General features: G+C 40.7%; 1 protein-coding gene across 1 annotated transcript in view; it reads left to right on the forward strand.

Moving 5' to 3' along the window:
* Window positions 1-23,105, forward strand: part of ptar1 (protein prenyltransferase alpha subunit repeat containing 1) — a 37,111-nt gene extending 14,006 nt beyond the window's left edge. Inside the window, exons 3-7 of the mRNA XM_062025383.1 lie at window positions 2,756-2,822; window positions 4,932-5,036; window positions 7,853-8,087; window positions 10,199-10,533; window positions 18,243-23,105. Of these exons, the coding sequence (XP_061881367.1) occupies window positions 2,756-2,822; window positions 4,932-5,036; window positions 7,853-8,087; window positions 10,199-10,533; window positions 18,243-18,588 (1,088 nt within the window). The 3' untranslated portion in view covers window positions 18,589-23,105. The remainder of the gene's footprint in view (window positions 1-2,755; window positions 2,823-4,931; window positions 5,037-7,852; window positions 8,088-10,198; window positions 10,534-18,242) is intronic.
* Window positions 23,106-23,416: the final 311 nt, after the last annotated feature.

Below are 23,416 nucleotides of genomic sequence, written 5' to 3' on the forward strand. Positions count from 1 at the left end.
ACTCTTTAAATAGTACATAATAAGAGATGATGTTAGTGTGACACATGTGACACACAGTAGAACTCTTTAAATAGTACATAATAAGAGATGATGTTGTTAGTGTGACACATGTGACACACAGTAGAACTCTTTAAATGGTACATAATAAGAGATTATGTTGTTAGTGTGACACACAGTAGAACTCTTTAAATAGTACATAATAAGAGATGATGTTGTTAGTGACACATGTGACACACAGTAGAACTCTTTAAATAGTACATAACAAGAGATGATGTTGTTAGTGTGACACACAGTAGAACTCTTTAAATAGTACATAATAAGAGATGATGTTGTTAGTGTGACACATGTGACACACAGTAGAACTCTTTAAATAGTACATAATAAGAGATGATGTTGTTAGTGTGACACATGTGACACATAGTAGAACTCTTTAAATAGTACATAATAAGAGATGATGTTGTTAGTGTGGCACATATGACACACAGTAGAACTCTTTAAATAGTACATAATAAGAGATGATGTTGTTAGTGTGACACATGTGACACACAGTAGAACTCTTTAAATAGTACTTAATAAGAGATGATGTTGTTAGTGACACATGTGACACACAGTAGAACTCTTTAAATAGTACATAATAAGAGATGATGTTGTTAGTGTGACACATGTGACACACAGTAGAACTCTTTAAATAGTACATAATAAGAGATGATGTTGTTAGTGACACATGTGACACACAGTAGAACTCTTTAAATAGTACATAATAAGAGATGATGTTGTTAGTGTGACACATGTGACACACAGTAGAACTCTTTAAATAGTACATAATAAGAGATGATGTTGTTAGTGTGACACATGTGACACACAGTAGAACTCTTTAAATAGTACATAATAAGAGATGATGTTGTTAGTGTGACACACAGTAGAACTCTTTAAATGGTACATAATAAGAGATGATGTTGTTAGTGTGACACACAGTAGAACTCTTTAAATAGTACATAATAAGAGATGATGTTGTTAGTGACACATGTGACACACAGTAGAACTCTTTAAATAGTACATAATAAGAGATGATGTTAGTGTGACACATGTGACACACAGTAGAACTCTTTAAATAGTACATAATAAGAGATTATGTTGTTAGTGTGACACATGTGACACAAAGTAGAACTCATTAAATAGTACTTAATAAGAGATGATGTTGTTAGTGACACATGTGACACACAGTAGAACTCTTTAAATAGTACATAATAAGAGATGATGTTGTTAGTGTGACACATGTGACACACAGTAGAACTCTTTAAATAGTACATAATAAGAGATGATGTTGTTAGTGTGACACATGTGACACACAGTAGAACTCTTTAAATATTACATAATAAGAGATTATGTTGTTAGTGTGACACACAGTAGAACTCTTTAAATGGTACATAATAAGAGATGATGTTGTTAGTGTGACACACAGTAGAACTCTTTAAATAGTACATAATAAGAGATGATGTTGTTAGTGACACATGTGACACACAGTAGAACTCTTTAAATAGTACATAATAAGAGATGATGTTGTTAGTGTGACACACAGTAGAACTCTTTAAATAGTACATAATAAGAGATGATGTTGTTAGTGTGACACATGTGACACACAGTAGAACTCTTCAAATAGTACATAATAAGAGATGATGTTGTTAGTGTGACACATGTGACACACAATATAACTCTTTAAATAGTACATAATAAGAGATAATGTTGTTAGTGTGACACATGTGACACATAGTAGAACTCTTCAAATAGTACATAATTAGAAATGATGTTGTTAGTGTGACACACAGTAGAACTCTTCAAATAGTACATAATAAGAGATAATGTTAGTGTGACACATGTGACACACAGTAGAACTCTTCAAATAGTACATAATTAGAAATGATGTTGTTAGTGTGACACACAGTAGAACTCTTCAAATAGTACATAATAAGAGATAATGTTGTTAGTGTGACACATGTGACACATAGTAGAACTCTTCAAATAGTACATAATAAGAGATGATGTTAGTGTGACACATGTGACACACAGTAGAACTCTTTAAATAGTATATAATAAGAGATGATGTTGTTAGTGTGACACACAGAAGAACTCTTCAAATAGTACATGATAAGAGATAATGTTGTTAGTGTGACACATGTGACACACAGTAGAACTTTTCAAATAGTATATAATAAGAGATGATGTTGTTAGTGTGACACATGTGACACACAGTAGAACTCTTCAAATAGTACATATCAAGAGATGATGTTGTTAGTGTGACACATGTGACACACAGTAGAACTCTTCAAATAGTACATATCAAGAGATGATGTTGTTAGTGTGACACATATGACACACAGTAGAACTCTTCAAATAGTACATAATTAGAAATGATGTTGTTAGTGTGACACACAGTAGAACTCTTCAAATAGTACATAATAAGAGATAATGTTGTTAGTGTGACACATGTGACACACAGTAGAACTCTTCAAATAGTATATAATAAGAGATGATGTTGTTAGTGTGACACATGTGACACACAGTAGAACTTTTCAAATAGTATATAATAAGAGATGATGTTGTTAGTGTGACACATGTGACACACAGTAGAACTCTTCAAATAGTACATATCAAGAGATGATGTTGTTAGTGTGACACATGTGACACGCAGTAGAACTTCTAGGCTGCCACACATCCAAGAAGTTTTTTTGAATGATGACCTTTGTCTGTCTCTCAGCTTTGGTAGATCTCACCTCCACCTTGTTGCTGCTCCATCCTGACTTCACCACCGCTTGGAACGTCAGGTACTGTCCAGACCGGCATGTTGAGTCCACAACACCATACCTGACTCACCTGATGTCAGTGCTGCAACATCTTTGACACTATATATATTTATAATTACACATACTTTTATATACATGTTTGAAACTATATATAGTATATAATTACACATTCTTTTAAATACAGTACATGTTTGATACTATATATATTTATAATTCAATCGGAGGGTTGCTGGTTACTGGGGTTCAATCCCCACCTTCTACCATCCTAGTCACGTCCGTTGTGTCCTTGGGCAAGACACTTCACCCTTGCTCCTGATGGCTGCTGGTTAGCGCCTTGCATGGCAGCTCCCGCCATCAGTGTGTGAATGTGTGTGTGAATGGATGAATGTGGAAATACTGTCAAAGCGCTTTGAGTACCTTGAAGGTAGAAAAGCGCTATACAAGTATAACCCATTTATCATTTATTTATCATTTATAATTACACATACTTTTATATACATGTTTGACACTATATATATTTATTATTACACATAATTTTATATACATGTTTGACACTATATATAGTATAGAATTATACATACTTTTATATACATTTTTGATACTATATATGCTATATAATTACACATACTTTTATATACATGTTTGACACTATATGTATTTATAATTACACATAATTTTATATACATGTTTGACACTATATATAGTATAGAATTATACATACTTTTTTATACATGTTTGATACTATACGTAGTATATAATTACACATACTTTTATATACATGTTTGACACTATATATGCTATATAATTACACATACTTTTATATACATGTTTGACACTATATATAGTATAGAATTACACATACTTTTATATACTTGTTTGATACCATATATAGTATAGAATTACACATACTTTTATATACATGTTTGACACTATATATAGTATAGAATTACACATACTTTTATATACATGTTAGACACTATATATGCTATATAATTACACATACGTACTTATATATACCATATTTTTCAGACTATAAGGCACACTTTCATTTTCTCAAAACTCGACAGTGCGCCTAATGTACCGAATAGTTTTGGTTGTGCTTACCGACCTCAAAGCTATTTTATTTGGTACATGGTGACATGATAAGTGTGACCAGTAGATGGCAGTCACACATAAGAGATACCTGTAGACTGAAATATGATGGCAGTCTTTCATAAGAGTTACATGTAGACTGCAATATGACTCACGTAAACAACACAGGGCTCAAAAATCTATGAAAATGTTTTAGTACGACTTTGGTAAGCTATGAAGCCGCACCGCTTGATGGATTTTACTGTGCTTCAACATACGAGTATTATTATGGTGTGTGTGTATAAGGTAAAACATTATCTGGCGTTTTGTTTCAGAATATTATGCAAGAGAAACTTTTCTTATCTTCTGGTACCTGCTGATCTATATTTGGGATCTACATAAGTCCTGAAAATTTGCGCACGTCCGCCTTTGTAGTCCGTGGCAATGCCATAGTCGATAAGCTTCTTCTTTTTCTTTATCTTCTTGTTATGAGACATTCATCCTCCGTTGTTGCCATTTCTATTATAAAGTAGTGTAAAGTTCTTACTTATATGATATCTGTCAGTAAATTCGCCATGAAAGCGCTAAAACATACTGGTGTAGTGAGTTTATTTATTCACCCAAGGAACTTTAGTTATTAGAGAGTTCCAGTCGGGCGTTTTTTCACGGGTTGCACTTGTGAGCCACGGATGAGGAGATGCTGCTCCGTTATTGATTGAAGTGAAGTCTGAATGTCATTAAAACAGTTAGCTCCATCTTTTGACACTTCTTCCACTCCCGTCCTTGCACGCTACACCGCTACAACAAAGATGAGGGAGAAAAGACTCTGCCGAAGGTGCGCCACATAAATAAGACCACCCACAAAACGGCGCATCCTGAAGCAACTGTCAGAAAGCGGCTTTAAGATGATCTGTAAAACATAATCTATGCAACATTTTGAGCAAAGAACCACCATTACATGTTATGTAGACCACAAGGAAGTGTTTTCAAGTTAAAAAGTTGTTGTGGCTCTGTGAAAGGAAACATGTCTGTATTTTGTCTCTTCTTTGACTTGTACAGGAAGGAGTTGCTGCAAAGTGGAGTCTTCCATCCTGACAAGGACCTCTACCTGGCCAAGTTGGCCCTCACCAAATTCCCCAAGAGCCCAGAGACCTGGATACATCGGTAACAAAGCACTCACTCAACATCGGTAACAAAGCACTCACTCAACATCGGTAACAAAGCACTCACTCAACATCGGTAACAAAGCACTCACTCAACATCGGTAACAAAGCACTCATTCAACATCTGTAACTATGAACTCACTCAACATCTGTAACTATGAACTCACTCAACATCTGTAACTATGAACTCACTCAACATCTGTAACTATGAACTCACTCAACATCGGTAACTATGAACTCACTCAACATCGGTAACTATGAACTCACTCAACATCGGTAACAAAGCACTCATTCAACATCTGTAACTATGAACTCACTCAACATCGGTAACTATGAACTCACTCAACATCTGTAACTATGAACTCACTCAACATCGGTAACTATGAACTCACTCAACATCGGTAACTATGAACTCACTCAACATCGGTAACTATGAACTCACTCAACATCGGTAACTATGAACTCACTCAACATCGGTAACTATGCACTTACTCAACATCGGTAACTATGCACTCACTCAACATCTGTAACTATGAACTCACTCAACATCGGTAACTATGAACTCACTCAACATCTGTAACTATGAACTCACTCAACATCGGTAACTATGAACTCACTCAACATTGGTAACTATGAACTCACTCAACATTGGTAACTATGAACTCACTCAACATCGGTAACTATGAACTCACTCAACATCGGTAACTATGAACTCACTCAACATCGGTAACAAAGCACTCATTCAACATCTGTAACTATGAACTCACTCAACATCGGTAACTATGAACTCACTCAACATCTGTAACTATGAACTCACTCAACATCGGTAACTATGAACTCACTCAACATCTGTAACTATGAACTCACTCAACATCGGTAACTATGAACTCACTCAACATCGGTAACTATGAACTCACTCAACATCGGTAACTATGAACTCACTCAACATCGGTAACTATGAACTCACTCAACATCGGTAACTATGCACTTACTCAACATCGGTAACTATGCACTCACTCAACATCTGTAACTATGAACTCACTCAACATCGGTAACTATGAACTCACTCAACATTGGTAACTATGAACTCACTCAACATTGGTAACTATGAACTCACTCAACATCGGTAACTATGCACTCACTCAACATCGGTAACTATGCACTCACTCAACATCGGTAACTATGAACTCACTCAACATCGGTAACTGCACTCACTCAACATCGGTAACTATGAACTCACTCAACATCGGTAACTATGCACTCACTCAACATCGGTAACTATGCACTCACTCAACATCGGTAACAAAGCACTCACTCAACATCGGTAACAGAGCACTCACTCAACATCGGTAACAAAGCACTCACTCAACATCGGTAACTATGCACTCACTCAACATCGGTAACAAAGCACTCACTCAACATCGGTAACTATGCACTCACTCAACATCGGTAACAAAGCACTCACTCAACATCGGTAACTATGCACTCACTCAACATCGATAACTATGCACTCACTCAACATCGGTAACTATGCACTCACTCAACATCGGTAACTATGCACTCACTCAACATCGGTAACTATGCACTCACTCAACATCGGTAACAAAGCACTCACTCAACATCGGTAACAAAGCACTCACTCAACATCGGTAACTATGCACCGATGTTGTGTACTGCTGTAACATAAAGTAACACAAGTGTTGTGTACTGTTGTAACATAAAGTAACACAGGTTTTGTGTACTGCTGTAACACAAATTAACACAGGTGTTGTGTACTGCTGTAACATACAGTAACACAGGTGTGTACTGCTGTAACACAAATTAACACAGGCGTTGTGTACTGCTGTAACATGGGTGTTGTGTACTTTTGTAACACAAAGTAACACGGGTGTTGTGTACTGCAGTAACATAAAGTAACACAGGTTTTGTGTACTGCTATAACACAAAGTAACACGTGATGTGTACTGCTGTAACACGGGTGTTGTGTATTGCTGTAACGAAGTAGGAGGTGTTGTGTACTGTTCTAACATAAAGTAACACGGGTGTTGTGTATTGCTGTAACACAAAGTAACACAGGTGTTGTGTACTGCTGTAACACAAAGTAACAAGTGTTGTGTACTGTTGTAACATAAAGTAATACAGGTGTTGAGTACTGCTGTAACAAAGTAACACAGGTGTTGTGTACTGCTGTAACACAAAGTAACACAGGTGTTGTGTACTGTTGTAACACAAGTGTTGAGTACTGCTGTAACAAAGTAACGCAGGTGTTGTGTACTGCTGTAACACAAAGTAACACAGGTGTTGTGTACTGCTGTAACACAAAGTAACAAGTGTTGTGTACTGCTGTAACATAAAGTAACACAGGTGTTGTGTACTGTTGTAACATAAAGTAACACTGGTGTTGTGTACTGTTGTAACATAAAGTAATACAGGTGTTGAGTACTGCTGTAACAAAGTAACACAGGTGTTGTGTACTGTTGCAACATAAAGTAACACAGGTGTTGTGTACTGCTGTAACATAAAGTAACACAGGTGTTGTGTACTGCTGTAACATAAAGTAACACAGGTGTTGTGTACTGTTGTAACATAAAGTAACACTGGTGTTGTGTACTGTTGTAACATAAAGTAATACAGGTGTTGAGTACTGCTGTAACAAAGTAACACAGGTGTTGTGTACTGTTGCAACATAAAGTAACACAGGTGTTGAGTACTGCTGTAACACAAAGTAACACGGGTGTTGTGTACTGCTGTAACACAAAGTAACAAGTGTTGTGTACTGCTGTAACATAAAGTAACACAGGTGTTGTGTACTGTCAGACGCTGGGTACTGCAGCACATGCTGAGAGGAGGCTCAGCAGGGCTGTGCGGTGTGAAGGGTGAAGGGGAGCAGGAAGAAGCAGAAAGGAGTCAGCAGATGAGTGAAGATCTGACCAGGAGTCTCCAGCGAGAGCTTCAGGTGTGCTCTGATGCTGCTTGTCGCTACCCCAGCAACTACAACGCCTGGTCCCATCGCATCTGGGTGCTGCAACACATGGCCAAAGGAAATGTCAAGGTATGACTCCTGTCTGTCTACGCAAGTCAGAAGCAATTCATTGTCACATCAACAATGACATCCTTACAGAAATATACAGTAGCTGCCATCATACAGTATCTTGCTTTTCATACGTCTATCATTCACTTGTACTTGAAATACAAAGAGAAACTGCACTTTTGTTGTCACAAACCTTATGTAAGACAGGAACACATATGTTTTTAATGTTTATGCATTCTAAATTATAAATAAACACTGGCAAAAGCCAGCTAACAATCAGACTCAGAATCAGAAACACTTTGATAATCCCCTAGGGCAGTGGTCCCCAACCACCGATTGGTACCGGGCCGCACAAGAAATTTAAAAAAAAAAAAGTGTTTAATTTTTTATTAAATCAACATAAAAACCCCAATATATACATTATATATCAATATAGATCAATAAAGTCTGCAGGGATACAGTCCGTAAGCACACATGATTGTATTTCTTTATGAAAAAATAAAAAAAATCCCCCGTCCGTCCGTGGGACAAATTTTCAAGCGTTCGCAGCTACAAAAAGGTTGGGGACCACTGCCCTAGGGGAAATTAACATTTTTAGCACAATCCCATTCAAGAGCAGACAAACATTACAGGGAGACAGAGGAGGATCGCTGACGGGTCTGCCAACTTCCGGCGCCCCTTACAAAAAAAGGTGAGAAACAGGTAAACGCTTGGGGAAAAAATTAAAAATAATTCAGTCTAAGCCTGGGCCCCTGGAGAGGAGGTCCAGACTGAGGCCAAGGGGGAAAAAAACTCATAGCCATGGCACACATAAACATGTGTGTAAGAGGAAAACATCAAACATCAAAGAACACAAAGTACATTAAAGACATTAAAAGAGCAGAGCTGATGCAACCAGCTACTTCTACACACAGCCACAAAAGTAAAACAACAACAACAACAAAACATATACACTGTGGTGGCCTCTGCGGTGTTCCACTCCATCGTCTGCTTGGGTGGGGTGAGCATGGCCAGAGACAGGAGCAGACCCAACAAAGCAACCAAGAGAAAAAGCACTGCAGAAGTCACGAAAGTGCCACCCCTTTATCACTCGGACAGTGTCCAGTCCGCATGGATGAGCGAGGATACGTCCAAAGAACCCGAGGTGTCCGATACCTGCTCATTCAGCCAAGACACTGTGAAGCTTGTCCGTCCCGGCGCTCAGGGCTAGCGCCACAGCCCTGTCTCTTCATCCGAATCTCCTCCAGTCTCTCCAAACAGACTCTGGTGTGGCAGAGACCCAGCAGATGGTCTCCATGGCCAAAAGGCTCCCGGGAGGCAAATCCAGAAGTTCACAAAAAGCACCACAGAAGTCACAAAAGTGCCACCCCTTGTCACAAAGTCCCAAAGGGTCCCGAACCAAAAGGCAAAAAAAAAAAACCACATGAAAACAAGAGGGAAACATCAGGAACACAAAATGATGACACAAGAGCAAAGAGCTCCTGCCACCAGCAGCCACTACAGCGGCGCCATCTTGGGAAAAAAAAATGGAGTCTATTCCACCTATAAAGTGCTCTAAAAACATCCAAAAACCTCCCTCAAGGTTTCATATACACACTGTAAGTATATATGTAATGTAGTAACATTCATAATAACATGTAATCTTTACATATTTGGATCATTTTAAGCATATTAATTTCACAGACGCATCACAACAATCACCTTTCCTTCAACAGCAACAATGAGAGACAACGAACATAATAAAACAATCACTTACTGTACAACGTCTGCTCTCACTGGGATAAAGACTGGTTAAGAAATAATGGTTATTGTGGCAAATATCCATTATAAAACAACACAAACTAGTAAACATTTGAATCCACCATGGGGACCAGAGAAAGTTGCGAGTGTCAACTCTTGGATAAAGAAGGTGAGAAACACTACTGAATTGAGGAAAGAAAGCCCAGTAGAAATGTACTCTCTCCTCCTCTCTCTCCACTCATCGCTGTCTGGGCCAACAATGTCCACTGCTTTTGTTTTCTGCATGTCAGTTGTCTTTCAAATGTGCTTGGCTGTCTGCAACATGTGATTTCTCACTGAGCTGAAGTCTTTTGCATCACGGGTGAAGTTCGGTGTGTCCTGTTCCCGCTCAGGTCTTCCACGACGAGCTGTCTTCCATGGCTCAGTGGGTGTCGGCGCACGTGTCCGACCACAGTGGCTTCCACTACCGCCAGTTCCTGCTCAAGGAGCTCGTGGCGGACTTCTCTCAGACACGTTGTCCCGGCAACAGCATCTGTCTCCAGCCGCATCAGTGTGGGACGTGTCCCTCGCGTTCCGGCGGTGCGCAGCTGAATGGAGATCTGTCCGAGGAAGAAGAGCAGCTGGAGGTGGAGCTCAACAAACTGTTGAAGCTCTTTCACCAGGAGATGGAACTGTGCTCTGACCTGATCCAGTCTTTCCCTGGACACGAGACACTGTGGAGTCACAGGTGAGGACTCACGCACGCGGCCTTAGACTACTCGACACATCTTACACTGACATGTATTCAAATAGGAATGACATATTCATATCCACTTACTTTTTCTTGATGTTGCCTTTAATTCCTGTCTCAGGCCCTTTGGGGTGTATCTGTGCAGCTTGCAGTGCATCTGCAAAGTATTCACATCACTTTTTGTTACAGTCTTAGTCCAAAATCCTTAAAATTCTGCTCACAATATCCCATAATGACAGTGAAAAAATGTTTTCATCCAGGATGTCTCTGTACATTGCTGCATTCATCTTTCCCTCTATCCTGGCCCGTCTCCCAGTTCCTGCCGCGGAAAACCACCCCCACCACCATGCTTCACTGTAGGGATGGTGTTGGCCTGGTGATAAGCGGTGCCTGGTTTCCTCCAAACTGGCATTCACGCCAAAGACTTCAATCTTTGTCTCATCAGACCAGAGAATTTAGTTTCTCATGGTCTGAGAGTCTTTCAGGGGCAAACTTTTATTAAGAAATTGCTTCCGTCTGGCCACTCTACCCTACTGGCCTGATTGGTGGGTTGTCCTTTAGGAAGGTTATTTTCTCTCCACAGAGGAATGCTGTAGCTCTGACAAAGTGACCATCAGGTTCTTGGTAACTTCCCTGACTTGGGTTCTTCTTCCCCGACAGCCGGCCAGCTGTAGGGAGAATCCTTGTGGTTCCAATCTGTTTACATTTATAGAGACCACTGTGCTGATTGGGACCTTCAAGGCAGCAGATATTTTTCTGTACCCTTCCCAGATTTGTGCCTAAAGACAGTCCTGTTCTCTGAGGTCTACAGACAACACCTCGGACTTTCATTCTTGGTTTGTGCTCAGTGCGTGCACTGTCAAGTGTGGGACCTTTTTTTTCCAAAATCACGTCCAACCAACCGCATTTACCACTGGTGGACTCCACTAAGCTGTAGGAGCCTCTCAAGAACGATCAGTTGAAACAGGATGCACTTCATGGCAAAGGCTGTGAACACTTACATGTTATTTGTTTTAAAGAGGTATTGTGTGTAGAATTTTGAGGAATGTGGAAAGAGTGAAGCTCTGTGAATACTTTGCGGATGCACTGTATATCTTTGGACATTTTCACACGTGTGTTTTAAAGGCCTACTGAAAGCCACTACTACCGACCACGCAGTCTGATAGTTTATATATCAATGATGAAATCTTAACATTGCAACACATGCCAATACGGCCGGGTTAACTTATAAAGTGCAATTTTATATTTCCTGGGAAACTTCCGGCTGAAAACGACTAGGTATGATGACGTTTGCGCGTGACGTCAATGGTTGAAGCGGAAGTATTGGTACACCATTGTATCCCAATACAAACAGCTCTGTTTTCATCGCAAAATTCCACAGTATTCTGGACATCTGTGTTGGTGAATCTTTTGCAATGTGTTTAATGAACAATGGAGACTGCAAAGAAGAAAGCTGTAGGTGGGATCGGTGTATTAGCGGCTGGCTGCAGCAACACAACCAGGAGGAGTTTGAGTTGGATAGCAGACGCGCTATCCGACGCTAGCCGCTGACCGCATCGATGATCGGGTGAAGTCATTTGTCGCGCCGTCGATCGCTGGAACGCAGGTGAGCACGGGTGTTGATGAGCAGATGAGGGCTGGCGTAGGTGGAGAGCTAATGTTTTTAGCATAGCTCTGTCGAGGTCCTGTAGCTAAGTTAGCTTCAATGGCGTCGTTAGCAACAGCATTGCTAGGCTTCGCCAGGCGGTACAGCATTAACCGTGTGGTTACAGGTCCAGAGTTTGGTAGTATTGTTGATCTTCTGTCTATCCTTCCAGTCAGGGGCTTATTTATTTTGTTTCTATCTGCATTTAAGCACGATGCTATCACGTTAACTCCGTAGCTAAAGTGCTTCGCCGATGTATTGTCGTGGAGATAAAAGTCACTGTGAATGTCCATTTCGCGTTCTCGACTCTCATTTTCAAGAGGATATAGTATCCGAGGTGGTTTAAAATGCAAATCCGTGATCCACAATAGAAAAAGGAGAAAGTGTGGAATCCAATGAGCCCTTGTACCTAAGTTACGGTCAGAGCGAAAAAAAGATACGTCCTGCACTGCACTCTAGTCCTTCACTCTCACGATCCTCATCCACAAATCTTTCATTCTCGCTCAAATTAATGGGGTAATCGTCGCTTTCTCGGTCCGAATCGCTCTCCCTGCTGGTGTAAACAATGGGGAAATGTGAGGAGCCCTTCAACCTGCGACGTCACGCTACTTCCGGTACAGGCAAGGCTTTTTTTATCAGCGACCAAAAGTTGCGAACTTTATCGTCGATGTTCTCTACTAAATCCTTTCAGCAAAAATATGGCAATATCACGAAATGATCAAGTATGACACATAGAATGGATCTGCTATCCCCGTTTAAATAAGAAAATTTCATTTCAGTAGGCCTTTAATGATATGCAATACAGTGCCTCAGATTTATTTTAACTTCATTTTGCCATTTTCATGCCTGGAAATGCTTGATTTAAGCCAAAAGGATGTCGAATGTGATGAAATCATGCATATGCCTTTCCCTGCAGCTGAGTGACAAACACAAGTCTATGTTGATCTTGGGAAGTGACTTGTATAAAGTAAGAGAGTATCAATCAATCAATCAATGTTTATTTATATAGCCCTAAATCACAAGTGTCTCAAAGGGCTGTACAAGCCACAACGACATCCTCGGTACAGAGCCCACATACGGGCAAGGAAAAACTCACCCCAGTGGGACGTCGGTGAATGACTATGAGAAACCTTGGAGAGGACCGCATATGTGGGTAACCCCCCCCCTCTAGGGGAGACCGAAAGCAACGGATGTCGAGTGGGTCTGACATAACATTGTGAAAGTCCAGTCCACAGTGGATCCAACACATCAGCGGGAGTCCAGTCCACAGCGGGGCCAACAGGAAACCATCCCGAGCGGAGACGGGTCAGCAGCGCAGAGATGTCCCCAACCGATGCACAGGCTAGTGGTCCACCCGGGGTCCCGGCTCTGGACAGCCAGCACTTCATCCATGGCCACCGGACCTATGCAACTCCCCCTCGCAAGGGACAGGGGAGAAGAGGAGAGAAGAAAAGAAACGGCAGATCAACTGGTCTAAAAAAGGGGGGGTCTATTTAAAGGCTAGATTATACAAATGAGTTTTAAGATGGGACTTAAATGCTTCTACTGAGGTAGCATCTCTAACTGTTACCGGGAGGGCATTCCAGAGTACTGGAGCCCGAATAGAAAACGCTCTATAGCCCGCAGACTTTTTTTTGGCTCTGGGAATCACTAATAAGCCGGAGTTCTTTGAACGCAGATTTCTTGTCGGGACATATGGTACAATACAATCGGCGAGATAGGCTGGAGCTAAACCGTGTAATATTTTATACGTAAGTAGTAAAACCTTAAAGTCGCATCTTAAGTGCACAGGAAGCCAGTGCAAGTGAGCCAGTATAGGCGTAATATGATCAAACTTTCTTGTTTTTGTCAAAAGCCTTGCAGCCGCATTTTGTACCAACTGTAATCTTTTAATGCTAGACATAGGGAGGCCCGAAAATAATACGTTACAGTAATCGAGACGAGACGTAACGAACGCATGAATAATGATCTCAGCGTCGCTAGTGGACAAGATGGAACGAATTTTAGCGATATTACGGAGATGAAAGAAGGCCGTTTTAGTAACACTCTTAATGTGTGACTCAAACGAGAGAGTTGGGTCGAAGATAATACCCAGATTCTTTACCGAGTCTCCTTGTTTAATTGTTTGGTTGTCAAATGTTAAGGTGGTATTATTAAATAGATGTTGGTGTCTAGCAGGACCGATAATCAGCATTTCCGTTTTCTTAGCGTTGAGTTGCAAAAAGTTAGCGGACATCCATTGTTTAATTTCATTAAGACACGCCTCCAGCTGACTACAGTCCGGCGTGTTGGTCAGCTTTAGGGGCATGTAGAGTTGAGTGTCATCAGCATAACAGTGAAAGCTAACACCGTACTTGCGTATGATGTCACCCAGCGGCAGCATGTAAATACTAAAGAGTGCAGGGCCAAGAACCGAACCCTGGGGAACTCCGCACGTTACCTTGACATAGTCCGAGGTCACATTGTTATGGGAGACGCACTGCATCCTGTCAGTAAGATAAGAGTTAAACCAAGACAAGGCTAAGTCTGACATACCAATACGTGTTTTGATACGCTCTAATAAAATATTATGATCGACGGTATCGAAAGCGGCGCTAAGATCAAGAAGCAGCAGCATAGATGACGCATCAGAATCCATCGTTAGCAATAGATCATTAGTCATTTTTGCGAGGGCTGTCTCCGTAGAGTGATTTGCCCTGAAACCGGATTGAAAAGGTTCACAGAGATTGTTAGTCACTAAGTGTTCATTTAGCTGCTGTGCAACAGTTTTTTCGAGAATTTTGGAAATAAACGGAAGGTGGGAGACCGGTCGGTAGTTTACCATGAGGTCAGGATCGAGGTTAGGTCTTTTGAGCAGAGGATGAATAACCGCTTTTTTGAATGCTAGGGGAACAGTGCCGGAGGAAAGTGATAAGTTTATAATATTTAACACTGATGGACCTAATAATACAAACAGTTCCTTGATAAGTTTCCCAGGAAGTGGGTCAAGTAAACATGTTGTTTGTTTTATCCCACTTACACGCTGTAATAATTCCTCTAATGTTATTTCATCAAAAATAGAGAGACTATTTTGGAGGGCAGTGTCCGTCGTATATACAGTCGTATTTGTGTTAATAGAGCCCAGTTGTAGCTGGGATGCATTGTCTTTAATCTCCTTTCTAATGAGTTCAATTTTCTTATTAAAGAAATTCATAAAATCATCTGCCGAGTGGGTGGAGCTACTGGGAGGAGTCCCTTGTTGGGTTAGCGATGCTACTGTACTAAACAGAAATTTAGGATCGTTTTTGTTGAGGCGGATGAGATTTGAGTAGTATTTAGTTTTAGCTAAGGTAAGCATGCGTTTATAAGTTATTAAACTATCACTCCATGCTTGATGGAAAACCTCAAGTTTAGTCGCGCGCCATTTGCGTTCCAGTTTTCTACATGATAATTTCTGAGCTCTAATTTCTTCTGTAAACCATGGGGTGCGCCTTTTAGGGGCCCTTTTTTGCTTTAGCGGTGCTATACTATCAATAATTTCGCGCAAGGCATCGTCAAAGTTGTTAGTGAGTTTATCAATAGAGCCGACATAATTTGGGAATGGTGCTATTACCGAAGGCAGTAGGTCAGCAAGAGTCATCGTTGTGGCAGCATTAATGTTGCGGCCGCTATAGCAGTTATTATTATTATTAGCTTGTTGACAAAGAGTCAAAACTTCAAATTTTATAAGGTAATGATCGGACATTACTTTAGTATATGGAAGTATCATAACTTTGGAGGTGGTGACACCCCTGACAAGCACTAGATCTATTGTATTACCGTTGCGATGCGTGGGTTCATGTATTATTTGTGTAAGACCACAGCTATCAATTATGGTTTGGAGCGCCACGCACTGAGGGTCCGATGGGGTATTCATATGGATATTAAAGTCCCCCATTATGATTATATTGTCGGCGTGCGTCACTAGATCAGCAACGAACTCTGAGAATTCACTGATAAAGTCCGAATAGGGCCCAGGGGGGCGGTAGATAACAGCCAGGTCGAGAGGTAGCGGTGTGACAGACCTCATAGTAAGCACCTCAAACGATTTATATTTATTATTTAGGTTAGGGGTAAGGTTGAAATTTTCATTGTATATTAGTGCGACACCCCCTCCCCTTTTAAGAGGGCGGGCAACATGCGCATTCGTATAGTTAGGAGGAGATGCCTCATTGAGCGCAAAAAATTCGTCCGGTTTGAGCCAGGTTTCGCTAAGACCAATGACGTTAAGATTGTTGTCCCTAATGACCTCATTAACCAATAACGCCTTGGGAGACAATGATCTTATGTTTAAAAAGCCCATATTATAGGTATTGGGCTGTTTTGACGAGTTTTTGTTAAGATTATCCGTAGTGGCAATATTAACAATGTTGCGTTTATTATGCGTAGTGCACTTTAAATAGTTTCGACCATATCTAGGAATTGATATGACGGGAATTTTCCGATTGTTTGCTTGGTGCTGCAATAGACTGGACATATCATAATTTGCCACCTCAGTAGAATGCATGTCCACCCCTGACACAGACACAACAGAAAAAACATTATGTGAATTGTGTATTATTCTAAGAGAATTGCTATGCGTACATGGATTATCCAGCCTGGCGCTGGCTAGTTCTAGCTTAACTGACTCCTCACCCGGACTAACAGACATTGTAATTGCCTGTGACCGGGCTTGCTCTAGTGTAGTCAGTCAAGTGAGACTTAAATAGTAGTCTATGTTTCTAGACAGGATGATGGCGCCTTCCTGGTTAGGGTGAAGGCCGTCTCTCATCAGCAAGCCTGGTTTGCCCCAGAAAGAGGGCCAGTTATCAATAAACGTTAGTCCCTTCTGCCTACAGTAGCAAGCCAACCACTTGTTAAGCGAGACTAATCTGCTATATCTCTCATCATTGCCTCTCGCAGGCAGGGGGCCAGAGACAATTACTCGATGCCTGGACATCTTTCTGGCGAGATCACAAGTCCTGGCTATGTTTCTCTTTGTAATCTCTGACTGTCTCATTCTAGTGTCATTGGAGCCAACGTGTACAACTATATTCGCATAATTAGTGGTGCGATTAGCCTGTCGTACGTGTTTACTAGGCCTGTTGCGAGTTAGCTCCCTAAGATTAGCTTCAATGTCAGGTGCTCTGGCCCCGGGGATACACTTTATTGTGGCTGGTTTGCTAAGCTTTATGTTTCGGGTGATGGAGTCCCCTATAACTAAGGTGTGGTGCCCGGTAGACTGGGGTGTAGGACTAGCTAAAGAGCTAAATCTATTATGCGTCTCAACCGGTACACCGTAGCTTGTAGGCCGCTTAGGACTGCTACAAGCTGGGCTAGTTAGCTCGCTACAGCTAACGCTAGCAGATGTGTCCGCAACATCTAAAGTTACGACATTACTCTGCTCTAACTGGCGGACACGGCCCTCTAGCAGAGCCAACCTCTCCGTGAGTATGGTGCAAGACGCGCAGGAAGCCATTACTCACAGTGTTTTCTGTCACCGAGTGAAGTTCCTGCTGTCCTCAGGGAAGTGGTCGCGGTCTGTAGGAGTAGCTTCTTACTGACCGGCGCTGCCTTTCTCCGCGCTAGCTTAGCAGCTAGCTAGCTGAGGAAAGGGTGGTGGGACAGAGATCGGGTGATTTGCAAGTTAAATAGTACCACTAAAAATGTTTGAGAAGTGATAAAGAAAGCTGTAGAACAATTAAAAGCACACAGATAGAGCGCTACTTAGCTTTTTCGCAACAGCGAACAGACGGCGAGCAGTCACGCACGGTGAACCGGAACCGGAAGTAACTCTATAGTATTGTCCGAGAAGACGCAGTAATTCAGCCTGGAACACGTCATAACGGGACTCCATGAACTCCATGAAACTAGAATGAATCCATTCTAACCAGTGTTGTGCTGGCAGAGGTCTCACTTCGGTCATGTGTCCTCTTGTGGAAGAGAAAGACTTTGGACGCTGCACCGTGCCCTCAGACCAGAGCTGCCCTATCTGTGTTTTGGAAGACAATCTGAGCAGTTCCATGAAAGGAGAATAATGAATACATCTTGTACTCTCCCGCAGGCGTCATGTCTTCTACTTGTGGCACCAGTGGAGGTTAGAACATCACCACCTGAACAGCAGCGGCGCCAGCACTCTAAATAACTCCGGCGGCCTGGTAAAGGCTGCGGGCGGTAGAGACTGGGGGGAGGATGTGAACGGACACGCTGCCATGGAGGTAGATGGCGTATCGTTGCCTCGTAACAGCAAGCGTCTGAAGAGAGGCCTTCGACCTCCGAGTCTACCCAGCCTGTCGTCAGAGTTCACCTTTGTGTGCGCAGTCCTGGATGGCCCTTGTCATCCTGAGCAGAGACGCTTTGCCTTGGCCTACAAGAAGTGGTTGGACACTGTCATTTGCAAGGAACTCTGAGATCAGTAGGTGGACCATGCTTTTATACAGCATCCTTCCATTCATGCCTACATATTATAATGATTCATACTTCCTGTCTTCATCCACATTCACCTCGCAGACATTCTTACTTCAACTCTTCATATCCTAGACCTCACTGATTATTACAATCTGACCAAACTTGACTGTATATTCCATCATATCTTGTAGCATCCAGGCATGTATGTTCAAAGAAACGTCTTACGAGTGGAATGGGGAATGTATCGATGCGTCGGAAAGATGTATCTATTTGTTGGATGTGTTGATGCGTCAGAAAGATGTATCTACTCAGAAAAATGTATCTGTTCGTCGGAAGGATGTGTCGATGCGTCGGAAAGATGTATCTATTCGGCGAAAAGATGAATCTATTTGTCGGTAAGATTAATCTATTCGTTTGAAAGATGTAACTGCGTCGGAAGGATGTGTCGATGCGTCGGAAAGATGTATCTATTCGGCGAAAAGATGAATCTATTTGTCGGTAAGATTAATCTATTCGTTTGAAAGATGTAACTGCGTCGGAAGGATGTGTCGATGCGTCTGAAAGATGGATCTTTTCGTCTGAAAGATGGATCCATTCGTCTGAAAGACGGATCTATTCGTCTGAAAGATGGATCTATTCGTTGGAAGGATGTATCGATGCGTCGAAAAGATGTGTCGATGCGTCTGAAAGATGGATCTATTCGTCTGAAAGAATTTTCTGTTCGTCGGAAGGATGTGTCGATGCATTGTAAAGATGTATCTATTCACAGGAAATATGTATGTATTAGTTGGAAAGATGTATCGATGCGTCAGAAAGATACATCAATGCGTCGGAAAGATGTATCTATTTGTCGCAAGGATTTATCGGTGCGTCGGAAAGATGTATCTATGCGTGGGAAAGATGTATCTGTCGGAAGGATGTATCGATGCGTCGAAAGGATGTATCGATGCGTCGGAAAGATGTATCGATGCGTCAGAAAGTATCGATGCGTCAAAAAGATGTATCGATGCGTCGGAAAGATGTGTCTATTCGTCGGAAAGATGTATCGATGGGTCGGAAAGATGTGTCTATTCGTCGGAAAGATGTATCGATGCGTCGGAAAGATGTGTCTATTCGTCTGAAAGATGCATCTATTCGTCGGAAGGATGTATCTATTTGTCTGAAAGATGTACTGTATCTATTCATCTGAAAGAAGTATCTATTCGTCTGAAAGAAGTATCTTTTCGTCTGAAAGAAGTATCTATTCGTCGAAAGGATGTGTCAAAGCGTGGGAAATATGTATCTATTCATTGGAAAGATGTGTTGATGCGTAGGAAAGATTATCTATTTGTCGGAAAGATGTATCTATTCGTCTGAAAGATGTATCTATTCGTCGGAAAGATGTATCTATTCGTCTGAAAGAAATATCTATTCGTCTGAAAGAAGTATTTATTTGTCTGAAAGAAGTATCTATTCGTCGAAAAGATGCGTCAATGCGTGGGAAAGATGTATCTATTCATTGGAAAGATGTGTCGATGCGTAGGAAAGATTATCTATTCGTCTGAAAGATGTATCTATTAGTCAGAAGAATGTGTCTATTCATTGGAAGGATGTATCTATTTGTCAGAAAGAAGTATCTATTTGTCCGAATGATGTATCTATTCATTGGAAAGATGTGTCGATGCATTGGAAAGATGTATTTGTGCGTGGGAAATATGTATCGATGCGTCAGAAAGCTGTATCAATGCACCGGAAAGATGTATTCGTCGGAAGGATGTATCTATTTGTCCGAAGGATGTTTCAATGCGTCTGAAAGTTGCATCTATTCGTCTGAAAGATGTATCTATTCGTCGGAAGGATGTATCTATTCGTCGGAAAGATGTATCTATTCGTCGGAAGGATGTATCTATTCGTCGGAAAGATGTATCTATTTGTCGGAAGATGTATCTATTCGTCTGAAAGAAGTATCTATTCGTCAAAAGGATGTGTCAATGCGTGGGAAAGATTATCTATTCGTCTGAAAGATGTATCTATTCGTCGGAAGGATGTATCTATTCGTCTGAAAGATGTATCTATTCGTCGGAAAGAAATATCTATTCGTTGAAAAGATGTGTCAATGCGTGGGAAAGATGATCTTTTCGTCTGAAAGATGTATCTATTTGTCGGAAGGATGTATTTATTTGTCTGAAAGAAGTATCTATTCGTCGGAAGGATGTATCTATTCGTCGGAAAGATGTATCTATTCATTGGAAGGATGTATCTATTCGTCGGAAAGATGTATCTATTCGTCTGAAAGATGCATCTATTCGTCGGAAGGATGTATCTATTCGTCTGAAGGAAGTATCTTCGTCGAAAGGATGTGTCAATGCGTGGGAAAGATGTATCTATTCATTGGAAAGATGTGTCGATACATAGGAAAGATAATCTATTCGTCGGAAAGATGTATTGATACATTGGAAAGATGTATATTTGCGTGGGAAAGATGTATTGATGTGTCGGAAAGATGTATTTATTCGTCGAAAGGGTCTATCTATTCGTCTGAAAGATGTATCTGTTCGTCGAAAGGATGTGTCGATGCTTAGGAAAGTTGTATCTATTCGTCGGAAGGATGTATCAATGCACCCAAAAGACGTATCTATTCGTCGGAAGCATGAATCTATGCGTCGGAAAGATGTATTTATTTGTCGGAAAGATGTATCGATGCATCGGAAAGATGTATCGATGCATCGGAAAGATGTATCGATGCGTGGAAAATATGTATCTATTCGTCGGAAAGATGTATCTATTCATCGGAAAGATGTGTCGATGCATAGGAAAGACGTATCTATTTGTTGGAAGGATGTGTCTGTGTGTCGGGAAGATGTATCGATACGTAACAAAGTGCGTGCAGGTCTCAACAGAAAGCCAATAAGATTATAAATGCTAATACAGAAGTACCTCGGTTTTGCACACATCAATTTTAATAGATTTGGTTTTTCCCATTCATTTTTTTCAGCACAATTTTGCCCCAAGTTTTGTAGACTGTCTCAGGTATTGTATCGTCAAACATTGCTTGTGACAAACTAGTCCGTTTACCCGCGTTATCATGTGGCAGAAGGGTGTGTCCAACTAAGGATGTCACATGAACTCACACAGCATATTATTTGGATACCTTTATTACGCATGACGTCAGGTTGCCGACTCAAAAACCTGGCGGGGAAACAAGCATATTTGTTGTCATTTTTCATGCCAACAGAGCAAGCATGCCTGATAGAAAGCACTCAAAAGTAAAGTTTCATTTTTTTAAATACCCTAGCTTGATGCTAATTTACATTCGATAGTACATATACATGCTACTGATTAGCATTAGTGATTTTGCATGGCAATTTCAACACCTCCACATTTGGTAATGGAAAGTACCAATAAGATGCATGTTATCAAACATCTGCTGTGTAATAAGTACAGTACTTAGAGCACAAACACTTTGTAGGACTCAACAAAAAACATTCACTTAATGGCAAAGACGACTACCTGACTACGGCAACACATCTCAAACGATTTGCATACTTGCAAATGATACTCAGAAGTGTAATAAAAGTAAATATAACAAATGGACGGCATTTTCCTATAAAGAATTACATTTATTACCACATAAAAAAAAAACTAAAAGTACTTAAAATGGAGAATATCGATTGAAAAGTAAAAAGTATCATCCATAAGCCAAACAAAGAATCCACATGTTGCTGATTCAGTTGTTTTCTTACTTTTATGAAGTATTTCTGGAATAATAATCCAGCAAAGAATAGTGCAAACGCCGGTACTTGATTAGAGAAAGGTGCAAAAAAGTATTGTGTTTCAGAAAGAACTCAGAATAACGTAGAAAAGTAGTCCCATCATCAAGAGTTCAATAAAGTTACAAGTCTTAAATTAGTATTATTTCTTTCATTCATCGTGAATATTTCACATAGCTTCCTACGTGTCAAACTATTAATAATCTCCATTAAACAAAAGGAAGTCCCATCATCAAGAGTTCAATGAAGTTACTAAGAAGGTCTTAATTATTCCTTTCATTCATCATGAATATTTCCTACATGTCAAACTATTAATAAGCTCCATTAAATGTTTTGTCTTCTTACTTTGGATTCATATTCTTTCTTATGGAAACATGATTTGCTTCAAAAAGTGAGGTACTGCAGTATTTGAATATTAGTATTGCCATATTAGCATGAAGTACAGGGTTTCAACAGTACACATGTACTTTGAAGGGTTTATTGCTACTGCAATACTTGAATACTACAAGCACTGTTACATGTGTACTGTGCATATTCATTCCTAATATACACATTGCTGTTACAGTAGTATTTATGACTATCCTGTGTGTAGTATTACTAGTCACACTGGGCAGGGAGCTAGTTTTTATACATATAATAATACTTCATCAAATGATCACTTCAGCAGAATAATGCACTTATTCTACTTTATGACAGTTCAATGTACACGATAAATACTTCATAGATTGTTGTTCTAAGTGACATAACACTTTTTCTCACACATTTATTTTCTATGGACCAACTGTACCTGCTGTACCAAGTGTATCGAGTGTACCAGCTGTACCGAGTGTACCAGCTGGACCAAGTGTACCGAGTGTACCAGCTGTACCAAGTGTACCAGCTGGACCAAGTGTACCAGCTGTACCAAGTGTACCAGCTGGACCAAGTGTACCAGCTGTACCGAGTGTACCAGCTGGACCGAGTGTACCAGCTGTACCAAGTGTACCAGCTGGACCAAGTGTACCAGCTGTACCAAGTGTACCAGCTGTACCGAGTGTACCAGCTGGACCGAGTGTACCAGCTGTACCGAGTGTACCAGCTG

The sequence above is a fragment of the Entelurus aequoreus genome, linkage group LG17, assembly GCF_033978785.1.
Source record: "Entelurus aequoreus isolate RoL-2023_Sb linkage group LG17, RoL_Eaeq_v1.1, whole genome shotgun sequence".
In the NCBI taxonomy this organism is placed as follows: Eukaryota; Metazoa; Chordata; class Actinopteri; order Syngnathiformes; family Syngnathidae; genus Entelurus; species Entelurus aequoreus.